The 22505-nt window shown below is 36.0% G+C and overlaps 1 protein-coding gene across 3 annotated transcripts in view; it reads right to left on the bottom strand.

Annotated features, from left to right (window-relative positions):
- USF3 (upstream transcription factor family member 3) overlaps positions 1-22505 on the bottom strand; it is a 44759-nt gene that overhangs the window by 15631 nt on the left and 6623 nt on the right. For 2 of the 3 annotated variants that reach the window (XM_061194191.1, XM_061194189.1), the window contains 4 exons: positions 7502-7626; positions 6017-6081; positions 4286-4314; positions 2100-2182 (listed from right to left, as the gene is read on the bottom strand). In XM_061194191.1, the coding sequence (XP_061050174.1) occupies positions 2100-2182; positions 4286-4314; positions 6017-6063 (159 nt within the window). In that variant the 5' untranslated portion in view covers positions 6064-6081; positions 7502-7626. The remainder of the gene's footprint in view (positions 1-2099; positions 2183-4285; positions 4315-6016; positions 6082-7501; positions 7627-22505) is intronic. The other variant, XM_061194190.1, reaches the window with a different exon arrangement.

The raw sequence follows: 22505 nt of genomic DNA on the forward strand, positions 1-22505 counted from the left end.
AAGTCCTCATCAATAGATGAATGGATAAATAAGATGTGATATGTGTGTGTATATATCTATATCTATGCTATACTTTCTAAAGGCTGTATTTGTTTACCAGTCTATTACTGATAAATACTTAAGCTATGAAGGAGGAATTTTGGTTTTTTTATTCTTCAGCTTTTAAAAATGTTACAGTGAATGTTTAAGTTCTACCCAGTATTTATACTATTAAATATCTCCAGTACTTTATCCGATAGCTCTCTTCATGTAGGAGTCGGTGATTTAGGGCTTTGGTTCAGCAAGTTACAATTTTGGGTCCCTTAGGCTGGGTCCCATCAGAAATCCAGTATAACCCAGGAAACACTGTACTTTAGAGAAAGAAACTAAGATAGTGTCCTTTCTTAAAGCAAATGTCGAGACAAAGGCAGAACCTGATAATGCCCACCTACTGCTTCTCTACTGCAGATGGGGGTGGGGACATGCGGCAATAGTTAAGAAAATCTAAATCTATTCAGCTTCTGGAGACCAAATACTTCCATTGCACATTCTAGGACACCAAGAAAGAGAAATGATTATGGTTTCCTTTCAGAGAAACTTGTAGGAATAAAAGCCAAGGGGAGGAACATTTTATTGGGCAAACACCAGTGCTTAGTGAGCAGCTACTATACATTGATATGTGGAGAAAGAAAAACAATCAGAAGACATAGTACCTGCCCTTAAGTTTGCTTGTGTGTTAAGGAAACAGAAAGTAACTTTTTAAAAAGACTACAAAACACATTTATGCAAGACTAGGTACCATCTTGTAGGGGAGAATGAAAAGAAACTGAATTGTAAGACCTTGCTGAGGGAGACAGTGTTGTGAAGTGAACACATTGATCTGGCCCTCCCCACCAAAAGCCTGGGATGGTTTGGCACTGGGAAGCTCCAGCTACCCCAGAAGGTGGGGTGAGGCATGGGTTAAAACTGAGGGGACTGATAGAAAGATTCTTCTTTTGCAGTAATAAGAACCACACACAACACACACACACACACACACACACACACACACACACACACACATCCTATGCAGCTGGATGACTTCCCCTCTTCCCCAACCACAGGAGACAAGTTTATTTTCTGTGAAATTTGAACCAGAAGATTTCAGCCTCAAGGATACTTACTTGGCACAGAAGTGGACAAGATGAGGCTCCTAAACGAAAACAGGGAGGTAAAGTAAAATCCTGCCTTCTAAAGCATGAGACTCTCCAGCACCCCTTCCCCGTCCCAGCTCCCAGAAAAATGGCAATGAGCCTTATAGTTCTTTTCCCACCATTCCCACTCCTAGGTAGGGTGCTGAAGGATCCTTCTCCAGAAAATAAAAATTACTAGCTAACCCCAAAAGAAGAAATCTACAAATACTGATATTGTTTAGTTCAGCAACAGTAACAGCAACATCAGCTCACTAGCCAGTCGCTAGACAGTTAGGACCACCAAACCACAAGCCTGTTCCATCAGCTTTTTAATGCCTCGTTCTCAAACATGAAAAAAACAGCTAAGTATCATTAAACATTTAAGGAATGTCTCCAAAAAGAAAGACAAAACATCAAAACAGAGGAGGGGAAAAGGAAATCAGAAGAAACAAAGACAATATAGAAAATAGAAGAAACATTTAAAAAAACCAAAACCCTATATAATATTCTCAAAGCTGAGATGATATTATATCCATAAAAAAAAAATGTATGAAAAGGAACAAAGAGAATAAGAAAAAAAAGACTTGGAAATTAAAAATATAAGAGCTGAAATTAAAAACAGAAGAGTTGAAAGAAACCAACTAATTGAGATTGAAAAGGAAGGGTAGAGTGTTCCAGAAGTAAAGGTTCAAAGGAAAAATAGGGAAAATGGAAATTATGTGGCAATTTGACCATATAGAAGCTGTAGTAAGAGACTGTTGGAGGTGTGGAAAGAATTAAAGATAGGCAGGTATATAGAAAATTGAGCAAATGAAAAACAATGAGGCAATTATTAACTCTAAAAAACCATTAATGGCAGGGAACAAAAATAATCATTCTGAGCACAGAAACAACTTAGGGAATTATCTGATCACAAGCAATTGGTGAAAGTATGAGTGGATTTCTTACCTGTTTCAGCGCAGGGGAGCATGGGATCAGCTCTCCTATTCTGTTTATCCCAGCATTGATTTTCTTCTTTCTATGCCTCTCCACTAGATAGAGGAAAAATTCATTTATCACACCTTACAGTACTACTGCCAAAGTGTCTCATTCTCCCTGGGTAAAGAAATTTTAGGTAAAGAAATCCCTAAGAAAGTCTTATCAAATAGTACCTACTGAATACAAATAACTACAATAAGATTTCTAAGAATGTCATATTCTAGGTCTAGTGCTATGGAAATCAATATAAGCCATACCATTTATTAGGATTTAAAATAATGGAATCTATAATAATTAAATTCAAATTATAAACACAAAGTGCTAATACTACATCACTCTTAGGCCATTATTATATTTCAAGTAATTATTAGAGATTTTAATGATAACTAAATTACAAGAACCCACTAGCTATGTTACTAGAAAGCTACTTCTTTATAGCAAATGGGCAAATTAGACCTTTCTAGACAGATTAAAGAACTTTAACACACCTTTTAGGCTGACTAGAAGGCATTTTTGGAATAGAAACGGCTATTAGTTGTGACTTAAAATAGACAAGAAAAGGCACTGGTTTATTTTTTTCTATGGGGTCTGGGCTGTTCACTTTGGCCCATCTAAGAAGCTGAACAACTGACAACTTCTCAATTAACTGAGAAATGTTCCAGGCTTACGTGCTACAACTTTAAAAGTTGTATGAAAGGGGCAAGAAGATACAAGCGATGATCTAAATAGTTTTTCTATAAGACACTGTAAATAGAAAAATCAGTCTACTTTCTGTTAGTTTTCTAAAACCTTCCTTTTAACAAAGGACTTCAGCGCTTCTAAGAGGATGATCTTTTAGATATAGCATAAGTAGGTCTTGTTTTTCAAAATATATACTTTTTGCTTCATAATCTAGCAGTAAGAACATTCTTTCAATGACATCCATTTACTCTCTCTTAATAAATTACTATCAGGACATATTTATGGTCCCATGTGACATTTGATTCCAATAAAAAGATTTAGTTCATATGGCCAAAAAAATTAGATTTATTGATGTGGCCAAAAAAAAAAAAAAAAACCGCAAAGCAATAAAGTATAGCTCACCTTTCTTCTGAATTCTCTAACAATAGTATTTGCTGTTATCTAAGAGCATATTTTTTAATGTGTGTAGATAAAATAACAAGAACAACATTAAGACTCTACCCACAGTGATAAAAGGGAATTCAAAGGTAGTAAACTCCCATTCTGGGGAACAGCAATGTCCTACCAGTGTTCAACACATCTTTCCATAGATAAAGTTTTCCCCAGGGTCCTTTCCTTAGGGAAGGGAAGAGATTATTTATAGAGTAATAGAAATTGAGTCTAAAATATATATTTTTAGATCTGACTGTAGTCCCTTATGGAAAATAAAGTGTTAAAAATGTACCAAATTGTCAACATATGCACAATTACTTCTATAAATGTTTACCTGGCTGTGGCCTATAATTTTGATGTTTGAGATAAAAATCAAATATTTTTTTCTACATTTCTTCTTATAATTGAGAACTCCACAGCTTAATTTAAGACTGTTCACATTTCAAGTACCTTTAAGATGTACAGCCTGCTCCCCATTTCTTCCCTACTCCTGTAGGCAGCTAGCCCACTCTAGAATTTCTGCAGAGGTACATACGCTTCACTCTTTTCAGGAGGAGTATATCTGGAATTCCTCAATGGGTGAAATCACTTAAAACACTAGCTCCATGGGTATATTAATCCTTAAATTATTTAATAGACTGTGAATCAGAAAATGATAAGCCATCTTCGTGAGACTTAGGGAGTATTTTGTCAACTAAAAACAATATAGAACAAATTATTTTGTATAAAATAAGTAAGATACAAGGGTATATTGTACAACACAGGGAATACAGTCAATATTTTATAGTAACTATAAATGGAATATAACCTTTAAAAGTTTGAATCACTATGTCGTACACCTGTAATTTATATAACATTGCACAACTATACTTCAATATAAAAAATGCAAAAAAAAAAAAAACCCAAACAATAAAGGAACACTTTCCTAAAATGTAATGAATAATGATTCTGTGCTTATAACATAAAAACACAATCAACTGCAGTATAATTTCATTTTGAATGCAAAAAATGCTAACAAATAAAACTTAAATTGCTGTTTCTACCTGCATTGTGTGTCTCCCGATTTTTCTTTCTGAAACAAAAAGTACAGATAAAAGGAACATGAAAATAATAGGAAAACATTTTACTTTATATTTTGAGAACCATAAAAATTAATTTTATGAATTTGTATTTGTTGTATCAATGAGAAGCCATTTGAAGGAAAATTTTCTTAATAATATATTATGGTATAAAAACCTAACTGCAGATACATCAATATAAACTTAGAATTCACAATTTCTCAAAGTAACTACAATTCTCCATTTTTCCATACCCAGAAGTCATTGGTTGGGAAGTAAGTCAATCATTGAAAATCTTACCTATTTGAAAAATGTACTTAAGGGGCTAGTCAGCTCTCTAAGTGATGTGCCAAGTACAGCTGCCCCTTGAACTACATGGGTTTGAACTACACGGATCCACTTATACTTGTATTTTCTTCAATTGTAAATACTACAGTACCACAGGATCCGCAGTTGGTTGAATCCATGGATATGGAACCGTGGATATGGAGAACTGTGAATAGGAGGTCTGGCTATACCCCTAACTACACGCTGTTCAAGGGTCAACTGTCGGTGATTTCTTTTTTTTTATAAATTTATTTTATTTTTATTTATTTATTTTTGTCCGCGTTGGGTCTTCATTGCCGCACGCAGGCTTTTTCTAGTTGCAGTGAGCGGGGGCTACTCTTTGTTGCAGTGCGTGGGCTTCTCATTGCAGTGGCTTCTCTTGTTGCGGAGCACGGGCTCTAGGCACGCGGGCTTCAGTAGTTGTGGCTCACGGGCTCAGTAGTTGTGGCACACAGGCTTAGTTGTTCTGGGGCATGTGGGATCTTCCCAGACCAGGGCTTGAACCCATGTCCCCTGCATTGGCAGGTGGATTCTTAACCACTGCGCCACCAGGAAAGTCCCTGTAGGTGATTTCTGATGTTTGCTCTGGCACCTGGCCAGGGGTAGGGATGAGTATGTACAGAAGACAAGCAATGGTTCAGAAGAACCTTGTAATCCCCAGGGAGGGAAGTGTGGTAGTCACTAGTACTCATGCACTAACGACTGGCATCTGAGCCATCTTTTGCATTTATGTACCTTAGGTTATCCAAACTCTTACATTTTCTTAAAAGCTAATCTACTAAAAACACCAATTTTCCCTTTTATGTACAATTACTCAATACATAAGAATTCTCTAATAGCTATTTGGTAAGAAAATAAAATAATGATTTTAATATTTAATAATGGAAGCGTTGGCCATGCAATTCTAAGCAGAAACATCGCCCAAAATGCTACAAATTTTGAAGGAAATTTTGTATTATACAAAGAACCAGAACTAATATTGTACTAATGTGCATATTGGCATTAATGGTTTGTAATGTCACAAAATGTCTATTCAAACTGACTGCAGCCTAAGTGAACTTAGTATCCACCACAAAGATTAATATTGAATGCAAGCAAAAATTTCAGGAGAAACTAAACATTTAGCATAGATTAGGTATTACACTATTTTCACTACTGATAGTCATTTTATTTCTTATACTGCTAGTAGAATTTAAAGGACAGGTAAATTTTAATTATGTACCCCTTTCAGTAAATCTATTTATATTTATCCACACTTATTTTTGAAGAGTAATGGTTTTCTAGGCATCCAAATGAAAGTTCCCTAAAGGACTACCTATTTAGCAAAGTGGGGACTAATTCTGCCTCTTATCTGCCAAACTATATTATTTTTGGACTGTGTCTTCATACCTGTGCTGCTTTTTTGTAGGAGTCTCATTCTCTGTCATTTCTGGCATGGTTACAGTGATAGGAACCTACAAGGCATGGAAAGACATGTCAGAAAGTCTAAAGGCATTCTAGTATCTTGGAGAAACTGATTAATAGCAATTTGGTTTGAATACCAAGATGCTAAGAAATAAAAGTGACATCATGAAAAAGCACTGGATTAGGTGTTGTAGATAAGTATAAGAAGATAGGACAAAAAATATTATAACCAGCAGGCGGAGAACATGGTGAATGTCAAATGTGAGGTATAGCCAGAAAGTGCTTGAGAAGATTGGAGGAGAGAAAGGTCATTATAGGTTTGGAAATCAAGAAAAGCCTAAAGGGGGTGTAGATTTGAACAAGACCTGGAAAGACAGGTAAAACACACTGAGTTGGGAGAGTATGTTCTTTGTTCATGATACAGTTTGTTCATGACACAAAATTTAAAACAATGGTCCTCCTCTCTGAACGCAGAAAAAACAAAAGTGACAAGTACACAAATATATAATATTCCATACATGGAAGCAAGCATTCATTCATTTATGCATTCACTCATTTGCCAGGCTTCTTTCATTTCAAACTGCTAGAAGTCTTAAACATTACCACTTGAGAATAATTAAAATCTGAGTTAGTATGAAAATTCTATTTATATTTAAAATATCATGATACTAAAGAATATATGTACAATATGGAAATATACACCTATGCCAAAAAAGCCTGAAAGCAAATACATTAAAATATTAATCACAGTTATATAAGGTCAGGAATATTATAGGTGACTTCTTTCTCTTTTCTGATTTTTAAGAATTTTGTAATGACAACCTTAATGCTTTTAAATCCCAGGGATTGACAACTTTTCAAAAGAGGTCTGTCAAGTTGGGATACCTGTTCTGATACACTGGAGGAGGTTGCAAGAGCAGTTTCCTATTTTCTCTTTGAGAGAGAAAGAAGGCAGCAAGTAAGGAACCGAAGTCAGCATGAGTTTAAAATCTGGTTCTGCCATTTCCCAGCTGTGAGGTCCTGGGCAAGTTATGTAACGTCTTGGAACCTCAGATGCTTCATCTCAAAAGTGGATCATAATCACAGTATCTAGATTATTGGGCTGTTTCAAGAAAGGAATGATGAAATAATGCAGGGAGAGGACAACAGCATGGTGCCTAGCTGTAGTAAGAATTTAATCAACATTAGCCATGGATATTAATGAGGTATTTCAGGTTAAGGCTTTAGCTCTAGAAAGGAGGGAGAAGGGTCCTGGGAAAGGAGAAGTAGATGCAGACAAGGTGCTGACAGAAAAGTACTAACTGAAGCAGCCTGAGGAGAAATGTGTGCTCTAGACCCATTTCCAGCAGCTTACTCCACCTTCTCCCTAACATTTATGAAGGTCCAGATCAGCCTAAAAAACAAGTTCACATTAGATAACCATAGAATGACAATGTGGGACACGTGAGTAAATAAATCAATCCCTGTCACCTTTCTCACCCAAGGGCTTGCAGAATTTCTTCACTTTTGATTCCTGGCTTCCAACGCCTCCCGTTTCTGATCCAAATCTATCATCTTCTGCCAGAAGATGGTCTATAAGTTATGTTTTCTTCTTACTACACAAGAGAAAAATCAGTGAATGTTTATAGCTTTCCATTAGCAGCATGGAAAACAAGGACTAGCAACCTAGAGCAGGCAGGCAGATTTTCCGTGGCATACAGGATGATCCTGAATTCTCCCCACCTCTCAAAAGTTAATGAACCTGGTTGCTTTCAAAAGTCACTTCCCCGTGGATTATGAGTGCTCCACCCTGCACAAAGATGGTAGCACAGCAGCCATTGGACAGTCTCCAGGAGGTGATTCTCCCCTTTCTCATGCATGCTCAGTTTTCCTTGCCCTCCGCTGTCCTCAATTCTAAAATTATCTTTCCTTCAAACTCCTACTTCCCCATTCTCTCTTGTGCAAATGACTGAAAACTTACTCAAGGACCTACCACTAAGGCACCAGGAAGACAGCCCTCAGATCTGCGCATTGTCTGTGCTCTTAAAACATGCAAATATGGGGGGGTGGGAATTCCCTGTTGATCCAGTGGTTAGGACTCGGCGCTTTCACTGTCAGGGCCTGGGTTCAGTCCCTGGTCGGGGAACGAAGAGCCCACAAGCCTTGCAGCATGGCCAAAAAAAAAAAAAGCAGATATATGGGGGCTTCATCCCAGACAAATGAGAAGTGCTAGGTAGGGCCCAGGAATCTGTATTTTCAACAAGGTCTCTGGGTGATTTTTTTCTTTTTCTTTTCTTCTTCTTCTTCTTTTTTTTTTTTTTTGGACAAACTTAGCTCCTCTTTAGGGCAATATTTCCTAAACATTCCTGATAATCTGAAGGCACTAGTTTAAAAATACAGATTCTCAGCCCATCCCAGACCCACTGAATCAGTCTCTAAGGAAGGAATTCAAATCTCTGAGGGAGGGACCTGAAATTTAATGAGTGCCCCCAGGTGGTTCTTATCAGGACAATTTGAAAGCACAGGCAGATATCTTGGTGAAATTTCAGGGACCTGACCAATACTCTACTGTAGGAGAGATTGTTTGGGATGTGGTATGAGAGTTGACCAGATAATTTTACCTATAAACCAGTAAGGTCAGATTTGCCTCATACCCACATGAGTCAGCATTTGGTCATTAATATCACAGTTCCAGTTGTTCCCCTGTAGCCCTTTTGCAAGTTTGCAGATTCATGTTACAATTAAGATATATGAAGTAAAAGTTTTAATTTTTTTTAACATCTAGAATCTTAAAGTAAATGACACTAGAGGCCTATCACATAAGTAAATACATTCAATAAACTTCACTGTGGTGAAAGCCAGTAGTTTACTGAGAGAGGAGTATAACGGCAAATCAAAATCATCCAGTTTACCAAATGTCACTATAAATATCCATCTCAAAGCACATTTTAACCAATTCAATTAATCTAATTCAGTGCAAAATCATTTCCATGTCCATTACCTCCTGATATTAAAATTGCATTCCTGACACTGAAAAAGAACATTTACTGGAATGAAGAACTATATAATATTGTCATAAATCCTTGTCCACTTATTAATTAACCTACTAATAAGGAAATGGCACTTTTAATACAATATTTATGTAACTAAATACAAATATACCCTTTAAAATATTTAAAGTGCCATGAATTTTTGAAAATTGTCCAAACGTTACATTAGTAATCTATGGATTATTATTTTTCACAGTAAGAAAGAATTATTTCTGAAATTAGTCAAACCCAGTGGTTCTCAAAGTGTGGCCTTCAGATCACCTGCATCAAAATCACATCTTTTAAAACTATTTTTCCCCCTCAGGGTAAAGCTTACATATTAGTAAAATGCACAGATTTTAGTGTAACATTCGGAGAGTTCTGACAAATGCATACACCTGTGTGACACAACCCCTAGCAAGGTACGGAACATTATTATCATCAGAGAAAGTTCTCTCATGACCCTTCCTAATCAGTCCCTTCCCCCTACTCCCAGAGAGGTGACCAGCCTTCTCATTTTTTTCACCACAGAGCTTTATAATGTATTAACTGAGAATGCTACTGTTTCAAACTTTTACTCAACATGTTGTTAAAATTCATTTGTAGTTTGTTCCTCTTTACTACTGAGTACGAATATATAATTGTGTGTGAATTTATAACCCAATTTGTTCATTCATTTTTCTGTTCACGGACACCTGGATTGCTTCCATGTTTTGGCTACTATGAATAAAGCTGCTACCCAAGAACACTGTTGTGTAAGTCTCTTTGTGGATATAGTCTTTCATTTCTCTTGGTAAATACCTACAAGTATAATTGTTTATCATGTCCCCTGAAGTTCCACTCCTAGGTATTTACCCAAGAGAAATGAAAGATTCTATCCACAAAAAGCCTAATACAAAGAACACTTGTCACACTTTCTCCAGATTGGTAGTACCATTTTGCACCGCCCACGATGTAGAAGAATTGCTGGTTGCTCCACAGCCTCGCCAGTACTGGGTTTTGTCAGCCTGTTAATTTTAGCCATGCTGGTGAGTATATAGCAGTATCCCATTCTAGTTTAATTTGCCCTTCTTCATGACTAATGATATTGAATGCTTTTTTTTTTTTTTTTTTTTTTTTGCTGCGTCATGCAGCTTGCGGGATCTTAGTTCCCCAACCAGGGATCCAGCCCATGCCCCCTGCAGTGGAAGCGTAGAGTCCGAACCACTTGACCGCCACGGAATTCCCTTGAATGCTTTTTATGTGCCTATTAAGACCATTTGTAGATCTTCTTTTGTCTGTTCATATCTTTAACCAGTTTTTTAATTGGACTGTTTATCTTTTTATTATTGATTTATAGGAAGTCTTTATATATTCTGAGTTATTAACTGACATATCTTCTGGACCCCTGTTCTTTGTCTGAAATACATTTTGCAAATACTTTCTCCTATTACGTGGCTTGCCTATGCTTTTTCTTATTTTTTTTTCTCTCTTCAAGTTCATTGATTCTCTGATTTGATTTGACTTGATTGATTGATTTTTTGGCCCTACCTCAGGGCACGTGGGACCTTAGTTCCCCACCCAGGGATGGAACCCGTGCCCCCTGCAGAGGAAGCAAGGAGTCTTAACCACTGGACCGCCAGGGAAGTCCCTGCCTATGCGTTTTCTTAACTGTGCCTTTTGGTGAGCAAAAGTTCTTGATGAAATATAACATCAATTTTTCTTATCAATTTTTTCTTTTATGATTATTTCTTTTTGTGTCCTGTCCAAAAAGCCTTTACCCATCCCAAAGATATTCTCCTATGGTTGCTTCTAGAAAGTTTATAATTTATTATAAATTAATTACTAATTAATTATAATATTTAGGTCAATGATCCATATTATTTATGGCATGAGGTAGGGGTCAAAGTTCTTTGTTTTTCATATGGATATTTAGTTGTTCCAACACCATTGCTTGAAAAGATTTCCTTTCTTCAATGGCATCTTAGTTAAAAGTCAAATATCTGTAACAGTGTAGTTCCGTTTCTAGGCTCTCTATTCTGTTGCTCTATATTCTGATCTATCCTTATATTATTACCACACAGTCTTGATTAAGCTTATGTTTAAAATATAGATTCCTACACCCCACCCCAGACCTAATGTATCAGAATCATGGCAGGGAGAGGTCCAGGAATATGCAGTTCTAACAAGCTTCCTAGCTGATTCTTATACACCCCAAAGTTAGAAAGTATTACATTACTTTAAAACCCCTTCCTCTAAAACTGATACAAATTGGTGAGCTTACAAATTAGGGTCCACTTGGAAAGACCAGTGAGCCTGAGCTCTGTCTCAGATTTGCTACTCAATAGCTATATTCCATTTTATTTACCATAATCCAGGGCCTAAGTTTTTTCATGTGTAAAAGAAGAGGGTAGGTCTAGACTCAACTGTTCAAGTATGGATTGAGTACGTACACTGCCTAGCAATTGCAGAAATAAAGATGAATAGTCTAGATCAGGGCTTTCCAAAAAAGCTTTGTGCAGTGGAAAATCCACTTTCCATATAGTCACCACTAGTCACACGTGGCTATTAAGTGCTTGAAATGGGGCGAGACCATGGAATTAAATTTTTCATTTTATATATTTTTAAGTAATTTAAATAGCTACTTGTGGCTAGTGGCTACTGTACTGGACAACACAGCGAATGTAAAAAATAAGTTAAAAGGTGAAAGATGAATTAAAGGATTGGTTAATGAATGTCAGCTTCCTGGTTTTGGTATTGTCCTACAGTTGTAAAAGATGTCACCTTTGGGTGAAGCGGGGTGAAGAGCACGTGGACTCTTTGTACTGTGTTTGTATCTTCCTTTGAGTCTATAAGTATTTTAAAAATAAGAAAGTTTTTAAAAGCGAATTTAGGGAATTCCCTGGTGGTCCAGTGGTTAGGACTCCGCACATTCACTGCCGAGTGCCGGGGGTGTGGAGGGCAGAAAGAGAACCTGGACCAGACTGTAAAGGAATTTTCTATGCCTAATGAATGTGTTCAGATCTTATCTTAAAATCAGTGGTTCTTGAATAGCAATCCAAGAAACTAGCCTAGCACCACTGGCCTGAAGTAAAATGAAGTCCCCCGGTCTACAGTAAAATAGAAAAAAGGACAATGCAGTTAGGATATTTTTTCTTTTTTATTGGTAATATAACTTACATACAATAAGTCACTAACTTAAGTTCACTGCTCCATGCTTTTTTGCAGGCCACGGCAGCAAAAGCCCGTGATCCTAACCACTAGGCCACCAGGGAACTCCTCATGCATTTTTATACATGAATACAACCATGTACCCACCACTCTGATCAATATATAGAACATTACCAGCATCTCAAAAGGCTCTTTCGAGGTCACTGCCACTTAATTCCCTGAAGTTTCTTTTAAAAATATATATTCAGGGATTTCCCTGGCAGTCTGGTGGTTAAGACTTCGCCTTCCAATGCAGGGGGTGCAGGCTCGATCCCTGGTCGGGGAGTTAAGATCCCACATGCCTTGTGGCCAGAAAACCAAAACATAAAACAGAAGCAATACTGTAACAAATTCAATAAAGACTTTAAAAATGGTCCATATCAAAAAATAATAAATAAATAAATAAATAAATAAATATATATATATATATATATATATATATATATATATATTCAAAGAAGAATATATATTTCCAAAGAAGACATACAAATGACCAACAGGTATGTGAAAAGATGCTCAACATCATTAATCATCAGGTAAATGCAAATCAAAACCACAAAGAGATCTCAGTTCACACCTGTTAAAATGGCTATTATCAAAAAGTCGAAAGATAAGTGTTGGTGAGGGTGTGGAGAAAAGGGAACCCTCTTGTACTGTTGGTGGGAACATAAACTGGTACAGCCATTATGGAAAACAGCATGGAGGTTCCTCAAAAAATTAAAAATAGAACTACCATATGTTCCAGCATCACACTTCTGGGTATATATCCAAAGGAAATAAATCACTATCTCAAAGAAATCTCTGTACTCTATTCATTGCAGCATCATCCACAGTAGCCAAGATATGGAAACAACCTAAGTGTCCATTGACAGATGAATGGGTAAAGAAAATACTGTACTATATGAATGTATTATTTTGTATATTGTATGTGATATATATATGTGTATGTATATATCATTCAGCCTTAAAAAAAGGGAAATCCTGACACTTGTAACAACATGGATCAGCCTGAAGGACATTATGCTAAATGAAATAAGCCAGACACAGACAAACAAACACTGTATTATCTCACTTATACATGGAAACTAAAAAAGTCAAACTCATAGTAACAGAGGGTAAAATTGTTGTTACCAGGGGCCAGGGGGTGGAGGAAATGGTCAAAGTGTACAATCAGTTATACATTGAAAAAGTTCTGAAGACCTAATGTACAGCATGGTGACTATAGTTAATGTAAGGTATTGTATATTTGAAATTTGCTGAGAGAAAATCTTAATTGTTCTCACCACAAACGGTAGCTATGTGAGGTGACGGATGTGTTAATTAGCTTGACTGTGGTAATCATTTCACAATGTATACTTATATCAAAGCATTATTTTATATACCTTAAATATATGTAATTTTTATTTGTCAATCATACCTCAATAAAGCTGGAAAAAATATATGTATATATTCAGAAGTGTGCTACTACCTCATACATTGCTGGCGGGAATGTAAAATGGTATGGTCACTTTAGAAAACAGTCTGGCAGTTCCTCAAATAGTTAAACACAGAGTTGCCATATAATCCAGCAATTCCACCTAGGTATATACCCACGAGAATTGAAAACACATGTTCACACAAAAACCTGTACATGGATATTTGTAGCAGCAATGTTCATAATAGTTTAAGAGTTGGAACAAGCGAAATGTCCTCAAATGACAAATAAATAAAATGTGATATATCCACACAATGGAATATTATTCAGCAATAAAAAGACATGAAGTACTGATACATGCTACAGCATGGGTGATCCTTTATATTATAAACATTATATTAAATGAAAGAAGTCTGACACAAAATGTCACATATTGCGACCTTTATATATTCCATTTATAAGAAATGGCCATAACAGGTAAACCCATAGAGAAATAAAGTGGTTGCCAGGGGCTGAGAAGGATGGGGAGTGAATGCTAATGAGGAAGGTGGAGGGGAGGGGTGGTCTTTGGGGGATGATGAAATGTTCTAAAATTAGATAATGGTGATGGTTGCACAACTCCGTAAACATACTAAAAAGCATTGAATTACTCTTTAAATGGTAAACTTCATGGTATGTGAATTATACCTCAATCAAGATCTTAAATTTTAAAAAAAACTGTTTGATAGAAGTCTCTTTGGGTAAGTTGAAACTCTCTACCCATTCATCTTTTTCATCACTTTGTACATCTGCTTTCTTTCAGCATATAATTTCAAAATTCTACTTAGTCACCAGTCATCCCCAATTTCCCTAATACAGGGAAAATGTGAAGCCACCAAAAAGTACTGGCATTTATTTAAGAGAAGATTTAGTTTAACTTTCAGTGGCAAGTTGCATTTTCTTCCCACCAAGAAGCAATTTAGTGGTAAAGGTTAATTTTAATTGTGTCTTTAGACACTATGAAGAGAAAAACCTAATTCTTATAAAAATTTCAAGTTGGAATTAAAGTGTCTTAGTTGAAAATATTTTATGGCACATTGCTTAAACATCATTTGTCCATGGGTTGAGAAAGATTTTTTCAATCTCTGTATTCGTCTTGCTGCTGTTGAATGCATTCCTAAGCATTTTACAATTACTTAAAATGTTTTAAGAGTGGCTACGTAGATATGCAATTTTAAAATATGTTCCATTTCTTTATATGAGATCTACAATAAATCCTTAGTCCTCGCCAATCAAAATGATTTACACTACTGAACTAGAATATGATCCATGGAAATTACAACACAATTAAGCATTAATTCTTGGTCTGGGTCACAGTCATTAAAATGGTAGGCCATAGGCAATGCTATGTTCTGTTTTTTACTTAAGGTGGGCATTTCTCCATGTCATTCAAAATTGCGATTACAGCATTTATGTTTAGTATCTTGGATATACGTACGCTATCATCTTATTTAGTGCTTTGAGGCACCTTTGCTCTCTGTATTTTGCTAGATGAGCTACTATTTGCATTTATCTTCTCCAGCATTTTAGGTTAATAACCTCCTACCTGGTCTACGGGGTTCAACTCATTAAATCTTGAAATCTGGCATATATGTATTAATAGTGGGAATAGCACAGGGGTGCTTTTCACACCCAAAAGAATCCTTCCTCTATACACGTGGTTTCAGCAGCTGCTTTCCATCTTGGTGGGAACTTGAGGAACTGTTTATGAGTGTGCTGTGTTGTCTTCTGCTTTCTCTAACTGCTATCAGAAGTTCTAATTTTCTCTGCCGTTAAAGAAATACTACGTCCTTTAACGATGTCTGTTGGCTCCCACCATAATGTTGGGTGCAATCAGTCATGGAGTTTTCATAAATGCCAATCTTGAGATGCTATGACATATATAGGAATATGAAATAATGAAGTCCTGCTTTTACTGTGCAGTTGAGTGAAACTATATTTCAAGAAAAAGAAATAAGCCAAGGGCATAGTAATTTGCTGAATGCAGTTTTAAATTTTTATTTTTAAGCTACACAAGTAACCTGTTTGTATAAAAACATGTTTTTATTGAGATATAATTGACATATAACATTACATTAGTTTCAGGTATACAACATAATGATTTGATATTTGCATATATTGCAACATGCTCACCACAATAAGTCTAGTTAACATCCATCACCACACAGTTACAAAATTTTTTCTTGTGATGAGAAGTTTTAACATCTACTCTCTTAGCAACTTCCAAATATTCAATACAGTATTATTTTAAAAATCATTTCTGAAGAGTCTAGAAATGTATAAAGTTAAATGGAAAAGTTATTTAGCTCTATAATTGCACTCTTCAGGAATAACCACTGTAAACAGCTCGGCATTTTTTAGACCTTTTCCTTGCTCTTGCCCATACAAACTACAAATATTGATACTTCTGGCTCAGAAACTATATCATAATTAAATTCAAAGAGAACTCCATGCTTTAAGGCTTTTTTTTTTTAATTCAGTTGCAAAAATAATCCTTGCTCTTTGTAAAAATTTTAAACAGCACAGATGTACATGAAGTACCAGTGCCCTTCTGCTCTTAACAGTCTGGTGGTATCAATTCCAGATATTTTTCCTATGTATGTCCAAGCAATTATTTATGTACATATTAGTAACTGTTATACTGAAAGAGCAGGACACATAAAATGCGAATAGTATAAAATATCTTCCAGTCCCAGTTCAAATCTCCTCTGTTGGGTGATCCTGCTCCTTGGATAAAATTTAGGGCAGATCCCATGACTCTACTGGTCACAATTACATAATAAAAATCCTCTAGTCATTTCTAGTCACAAAATAATCCATTGAGAATGTATCAGTACAGTTCCTTTAATGGAGGTAATGCCTCCGGCCACACAATCTCTTGCACTCTCCCCACCCGCCTTCTGCCTCTGTCCTTACAGCCCCAGTCTCTTTCTGCTGAGGTGCCCTTGCCCCTGTCAGGAAGGCCTGTAGCACAGTGCCCAGACCAGCTCCCTCCTGACATAATGTGGACCCACACCTGGTCCACAGAAACACATACCTCTTTAATGCAACAACTCCTAGAAATTTACCGCAAGTATGTATGTGGCAGAAGACATTTATTCAAGGATATTCAAGTAACAAAAGACACGGAAATGCTCATCAAAAGGAGACTGATTAAATATGTCACAGTATCATGTTGAACCCCTGAAACTGTCCATATGCGATATTTTCTGCCTCTAGAAACTACAATTTCAGATGGTTCAACCTAATAGCTCCACCCATACAATGTAGTTATATGTACTGATAGTCAAATTTATTTATTTATTTATCTATTTATTTATTTACCTATTTATTTGTTATGGGCTGTATTGTATCTCCCCCAAATTCACATGTTGAAGTCCTAATGCCCAATACTTCAGAATGTGACTGTATTTGAGGATAGGATCTTTAAAGAGGTAATTAAGTTAAAATGGGGTCATTAGGGCAGGCCCTAATCCAAGATGACTGGTGTCCTTATAAGAAAAGGAGATTAGAATGCAGACCACACAGACATAGGGAGGACCACGTGAGGAGAAAGCAACCATCTACAAGCCAAGGAGAGGCTTCAGAAGAAACTAAACCTGCTGACACCTTAATCTTGGATTTTGAGCCTCAAGAACTTTAAGAAAATTAATTTTTCTTGTTTAAGCCATCCAGCCTGTGTATTTTGTTATGGCAGCCCTAGCAAATAAGTAAATAAATAAATAAATAAGTAAATAAATATTGATAAATAAATAAATGTTACAAGTAAACTTGTATATAATACCTATCCTTTGGGATGGGGAGGAGAACATATGTTAATAAATGATGCACAGAATTTCTCTGGAAGGACTGCCTTTGAGGAAGGGAAATGGGGGACACAGTACACAGGAGACCTAGTGTATATCTTCAAATGCAATTTTAATTTTTGCCACATGTATGCATTATGAATTAATTTTTGTCTTTCTAATAAATGCATTTAAGGCTATAATATTTCCTCAAGGTACAACTTTGTCCACAGCCCATAAATTTTGATAGGTAATATTTTCAAGTTATTAATTTCTAAATAGTATACAGTTTCACTTAAATATTAAATTATTTTTTAAATGCTATACTGAAAAACAAAAAAATAAACATTACCCCTAACCACATCCCTTTTTTCAAGGAGGAAAATCAAAGTCCCCATTACCACCTATTCATTCTACCCTCTCCCAGTTGGTAATCAATTTGACATCAATTTTCTTGATCTTTCTACAGTTATTTACATATATGTATTATCACATGCACAAATTTTTTAATAAAAATTAAATCATGCTCTATGTCACTCTGAAATCTGCTTTATTTTTACTTAGAAATACATTATGGACATCTTTCCAGTAAGTACATATCAATTTAACTTACTCTTTCTAATACCTGCATAGCATTGTGTAACATGGATGAGCCATCATTTATTTAGCTGTTACCCATTGATGAATATTCTTTATCCCTCTTTCTTTTTTATTTATTTTATTTTATTTTTAAAATTTTTATTGGGGTATAGTTGATTTACAATGTTGTTATCTCTCTTCCTTTTTTACTTCTGGGTTTTGTTTTGTTTTGTTTGCTATTAAAAACAATGCTGACAAAAAAAGGGTACAATCAACATCTTTTAAATTTTTCAGTCCAAAGCAACACAAAATATCTTATTATTGCTTAACTTGCATCTCCTTGAGGACTAGTGAGGCTGAATACCCCTTCACATGTTATAAATCATTTATATTTCTTTTTTCCATGATTTGCTTGTTTTTATTACCTTGACTTTTTCTTCCTTGTAATTTCAACTTTTATATCCTCTTCAAACTTAGGTAAAGTAAAAAGCTTTCCAAGAAGTTATATTTCTTCTTTTTTGGTTCCACTTTTGTTAAGAGAGTGTGTGTGTGTGTGTGTGTGTGTGTGTGAGAGAGAGAGAGAGAGAGAGAACTATTTCCTTGCATTACAACTGGCAATAAAAAATTTTCAATTTTCAGAATTTGAGATTTTCTGTGTAGCCCTGTTACATAATATATTTTTGTTAAGTGTTATATGAGTATTTGAGAAGAGTGTGTATTTTTAGCTCCTTAGGTATAAAGTTTTATCAACTATTTTAAATTAAATGTTTGTTGTCTGGAATTAAATTTTGATAACAAATTACTATGCATTTTCTTCCATTCAACATTTGCCTGGAGTATGTATTTGTGTATTTTATTTTTAACCTTTCTGCATTATTTTGTTTATATATGTCTAAAATAACACAAATCTGGAGATTTGTTTCTACATAATTTAAGAGCTTTTTTTAAAAAAAATGAGAATGTACTACAGTCACATTTATTGTAACTATTGCTACATTTGGTCATATTTTGCTTTTTTTCTCTTCCCTCCTTCACTAAGTTTTTACTTTTCCTTGTCTGGCTTTTTGTTTATTTTCCTCAATATCTTCTATATCTATTCTATTCATAAATATCCTTAACAATTTTAAGAAACATACTGTAGTGGACATTTGTTAGACATTTTCTCCTCTCCACTCCATGAACTTCCCCAATTCTCACTTAGGTATGTACCCCTCCCCAGCACAGCCCTTGTGCTTCAGTAGTAGGCCTTGGCAGGTCTTGGCAAATGATTTTTTTTCTGACAACAGTGACTGGTCTCTGACCTATCCAATCAAAGCAAAGCTCAGGACTTTTCTTTGATGATGTGGGTAGCTGTGCCCTTTCTCTCTCCAATTTAAAGAGAAAGCAGGTAATTCCAAATACTGAACTTGCAGACATCTTGCAAAAGAGGGAAGAAAGTCTGAGGATGAAATTGACAAACAAAGAAAAGCAAAGCTGAGAGGATAAGGCTGACAGAAAAGGAATCACATATCAATAACTTAAGATATACTAATATTAAATTTAAACAAATTTTCTTCCTATTAAAAATAGTATCTATGGTCTCCTCTTCTACCACTACAGAAGTTTTAACACACTCTAATTCTTACCCACCAAATGCCCACCATCTCCCCTCTGCCAAAGACTTACTGAAACTGTGCAGAATTTTAGTTCTAGAGTATTAGTTCTCCTCCTAGATATATATTTCATGTCCAACAGCTCATAGTTTTCTTCTTTGTTCTTTTGTACCATATTTTGGAAGAACTCCTTGGTCTGATCTTCTAGTTCATTAATTCAGTCATGCTGCTATTCAGCCTGCTATTAAAGTTTTTATTTCAGAAAATATGTTTTCAATTTCCAAAAACTGTCTTGTTCTTGTTTCTTTTTCATAGCACCCCATTGTTATTTTATGGAAATTATATTACCTAAAATCTTTCAGGATATTTTTGAATAACAAATGTTATCTTTTATCTATTATATTCAATTTGTTTTCTCAAAAATCAATTCCTCTGTTTGTTCAGCTTGGTGTCCCTCTTTCACCCTCTTGATTTTCCTTAAATATTTAGTGAGTCTTGGTTAATCGAACTGATAGCTAAAGTTGGTTTCCCCAGCACAGTGGTTCTCAACTCTGGATGCACTGTAGAAATCATCTTAAAAAGAAAAGCTCCCTAGGTGATTTTAATGGGCATCCACCACTAACAACCACTGCTTTAATATATGTGAATATCACTCTTCTCCCCATCATGAAAGTGTATGCTGTTTATGAGAGTGCTGGCTATCCAGAGTATCATGCAGAGATGGAGGGGAGCAGCTAGATGGGTAACTTCTGAAGGAAGGAGCCCTACATTCACAGGCGCAGTTAGAAGTTCTCTGAAGTATAACCCTGATTCTCTCTCTGGCCCTCAAGCCCAAGATGGAGATACACCCAATTTATATAAATAAGTTCTAGTAGCTTAGCCCTCAAGTAAACACTGTAATTAGCTATTCTAATTAGGCCTAGTACAGTTGTTCTAAAATCCAGTAACTAATTACCTTTTGACCACCGTTACCATCTGAATATTTGCATCCCCTCCCAAATCCATATGCTGAAATCCTAATCCCTAAGGTGATAGTATTAAGAGGTGGGACCTTTAAGAGATGATTAGGTCATGAGGGCAGAGGCCTCATGAATGGGATTGGTGCCCTTATAAAACAAGGCCCAGAGAAGTCGCTTGCCCCTTCCACCTTGTGAGGATGCAGCAAGAAGTAGGCGGTCTGCAACTCAGAAGAAGGCCTTCACCAGAATCCAACCATGCTGGCACCCTGATCTGGACTCCCAGCCTCCAGAACTGTGAGAAATAAATTTCAGTTGTTTATAAGCCACCCAGTCTATGGTATTTTGTTACAACAACCAAAATGGACTAAGACAACCAACCTCAACTTTTCAAAGTCTCTGAGCTTTTAGGGTTTTCCAGAATTGTGTTGGCAAAACTCACTTTTCTAGTGTTTCTCCTTTAAGCCTGTATCAGGTTGCAGATTTCTCAATGCTATAAGGTTTGTCATCAACCTGTTCCTATATGCTTTTCATTTCTCCTAAAGTCCTCAATGTTTTTCATCTTTAGATGACACCTTTCCCAGCTTTTCAACACTAATAAGGATATGTCCTTATTCTCCCATTTTCTTATTCTTCTTGTTATTTAACTGGATTTTTTTCATTATACAAATAAAACACCCTTATATTAAACTACTCTGATCATTCTGAAGGATTTAAGTTGTAAAAGTAGTAGTCTTCTCCACCAACTGCCCTCCTCAAATTTCCTATTAACACTCTTTAGTACTTTCTTACTTTTTGGCACTGTAAGATGCTCCAGACTCATCTTGTGACATATATCCTATTGTTTCTCTGGAGAAGCCTGGCTAATATAGTGGGTAATCAGTGAGCATGCTGCTAAAGGAATGAGTAACAGGGGTAAGGTGCAGGAGCTTTTTAAAGCTCCTCAAGTGATTCTGAGGCACGGCCACTGTAATCAGTAATACAGATTCTCTCAAGTTCCCCATATTCTTCACCTCATATTAATGAATGAATGGTAGAGTGGAATGAGACTAGCCTTTGATATCAGACTGAGGATCAAATCTCAAAGTTGACATTTACTAGCTATTTGGTTTTAAAAATAAGTGTTCCTTGAAGTCTTAGCACCCTCACATTTAAAATTGGGAGATTATCACCAACCCCTCAAAGAACTCTTAGGAGTTTACATGATAATACGTTTTTTTTTGTTTTTTGTTTTTTTTTTGTTGTTGTTGTTGTTTCTGCTTTATAACAAAGTGAATCAGTTATACATATACATATGTTCCCATATCTCTTCCCTCTTGCATCTCCCTCCCTCCCACCCTCCCTATCCCACCCCTCTAGGTGGTCACAAAGCACCGAGCTGATCTCCCTGTGCTATGCGGCTGCTTCCCACTAGCTAGCTATTTTACATTTGGTAGTGTATATATGTCTATGCCACTCTCTCCCCCTATCACATCTTACCCCTCCCCCTCCCCATATCCTCAAGTCCATTCTCTAGTAGGTCTGTGTCTTTATTCCCATCTTGCCACTAGGTTCTTCATGACCTTTATTTTCCCTTAGATTCCATATATATGTGTTAGCATACTGTATTTGTTTTTCTCTTTCTGACTTACTTCACTCTGTATGACAGACGATAATACGTTTAATGGATCAAGCAAAGTGTCTGGTATGTAGCAAGAGCTAAAGACACTTTACTTGCCTTTCTTCCATTTCCCCCCTAATTCACTGGGAAGATGAAGGTCATCTGGTTCACATTCCTTAACTGGATCCTACATTTATCATAACAGACCTCTGTCTATACATCTGTCCTTTCAGCCTACCAGAACATCCTAAAGCTAATTCCACCATCTGTGGAGAGAGAGTCTATACTCGATTCTTTCCTCTTTAGTACTAT

Source organism: Eubalaena glacialis, chromosome 6 (assembly GCF_028564815.1).
Source record: "Eubalaena glacialis isolate mEubGla1 chromosome 6, mEubGla1.1.hap2.+ XY, whole genome shotgun sequence".
Classification (NCBI taxonomy): domain Eukaryota; kingdom Metazoa; phylum Chordata; class Mammalia; order Artiodactyla; family Balaenidae; genus Eubalaena; species Eubalaena glacialis.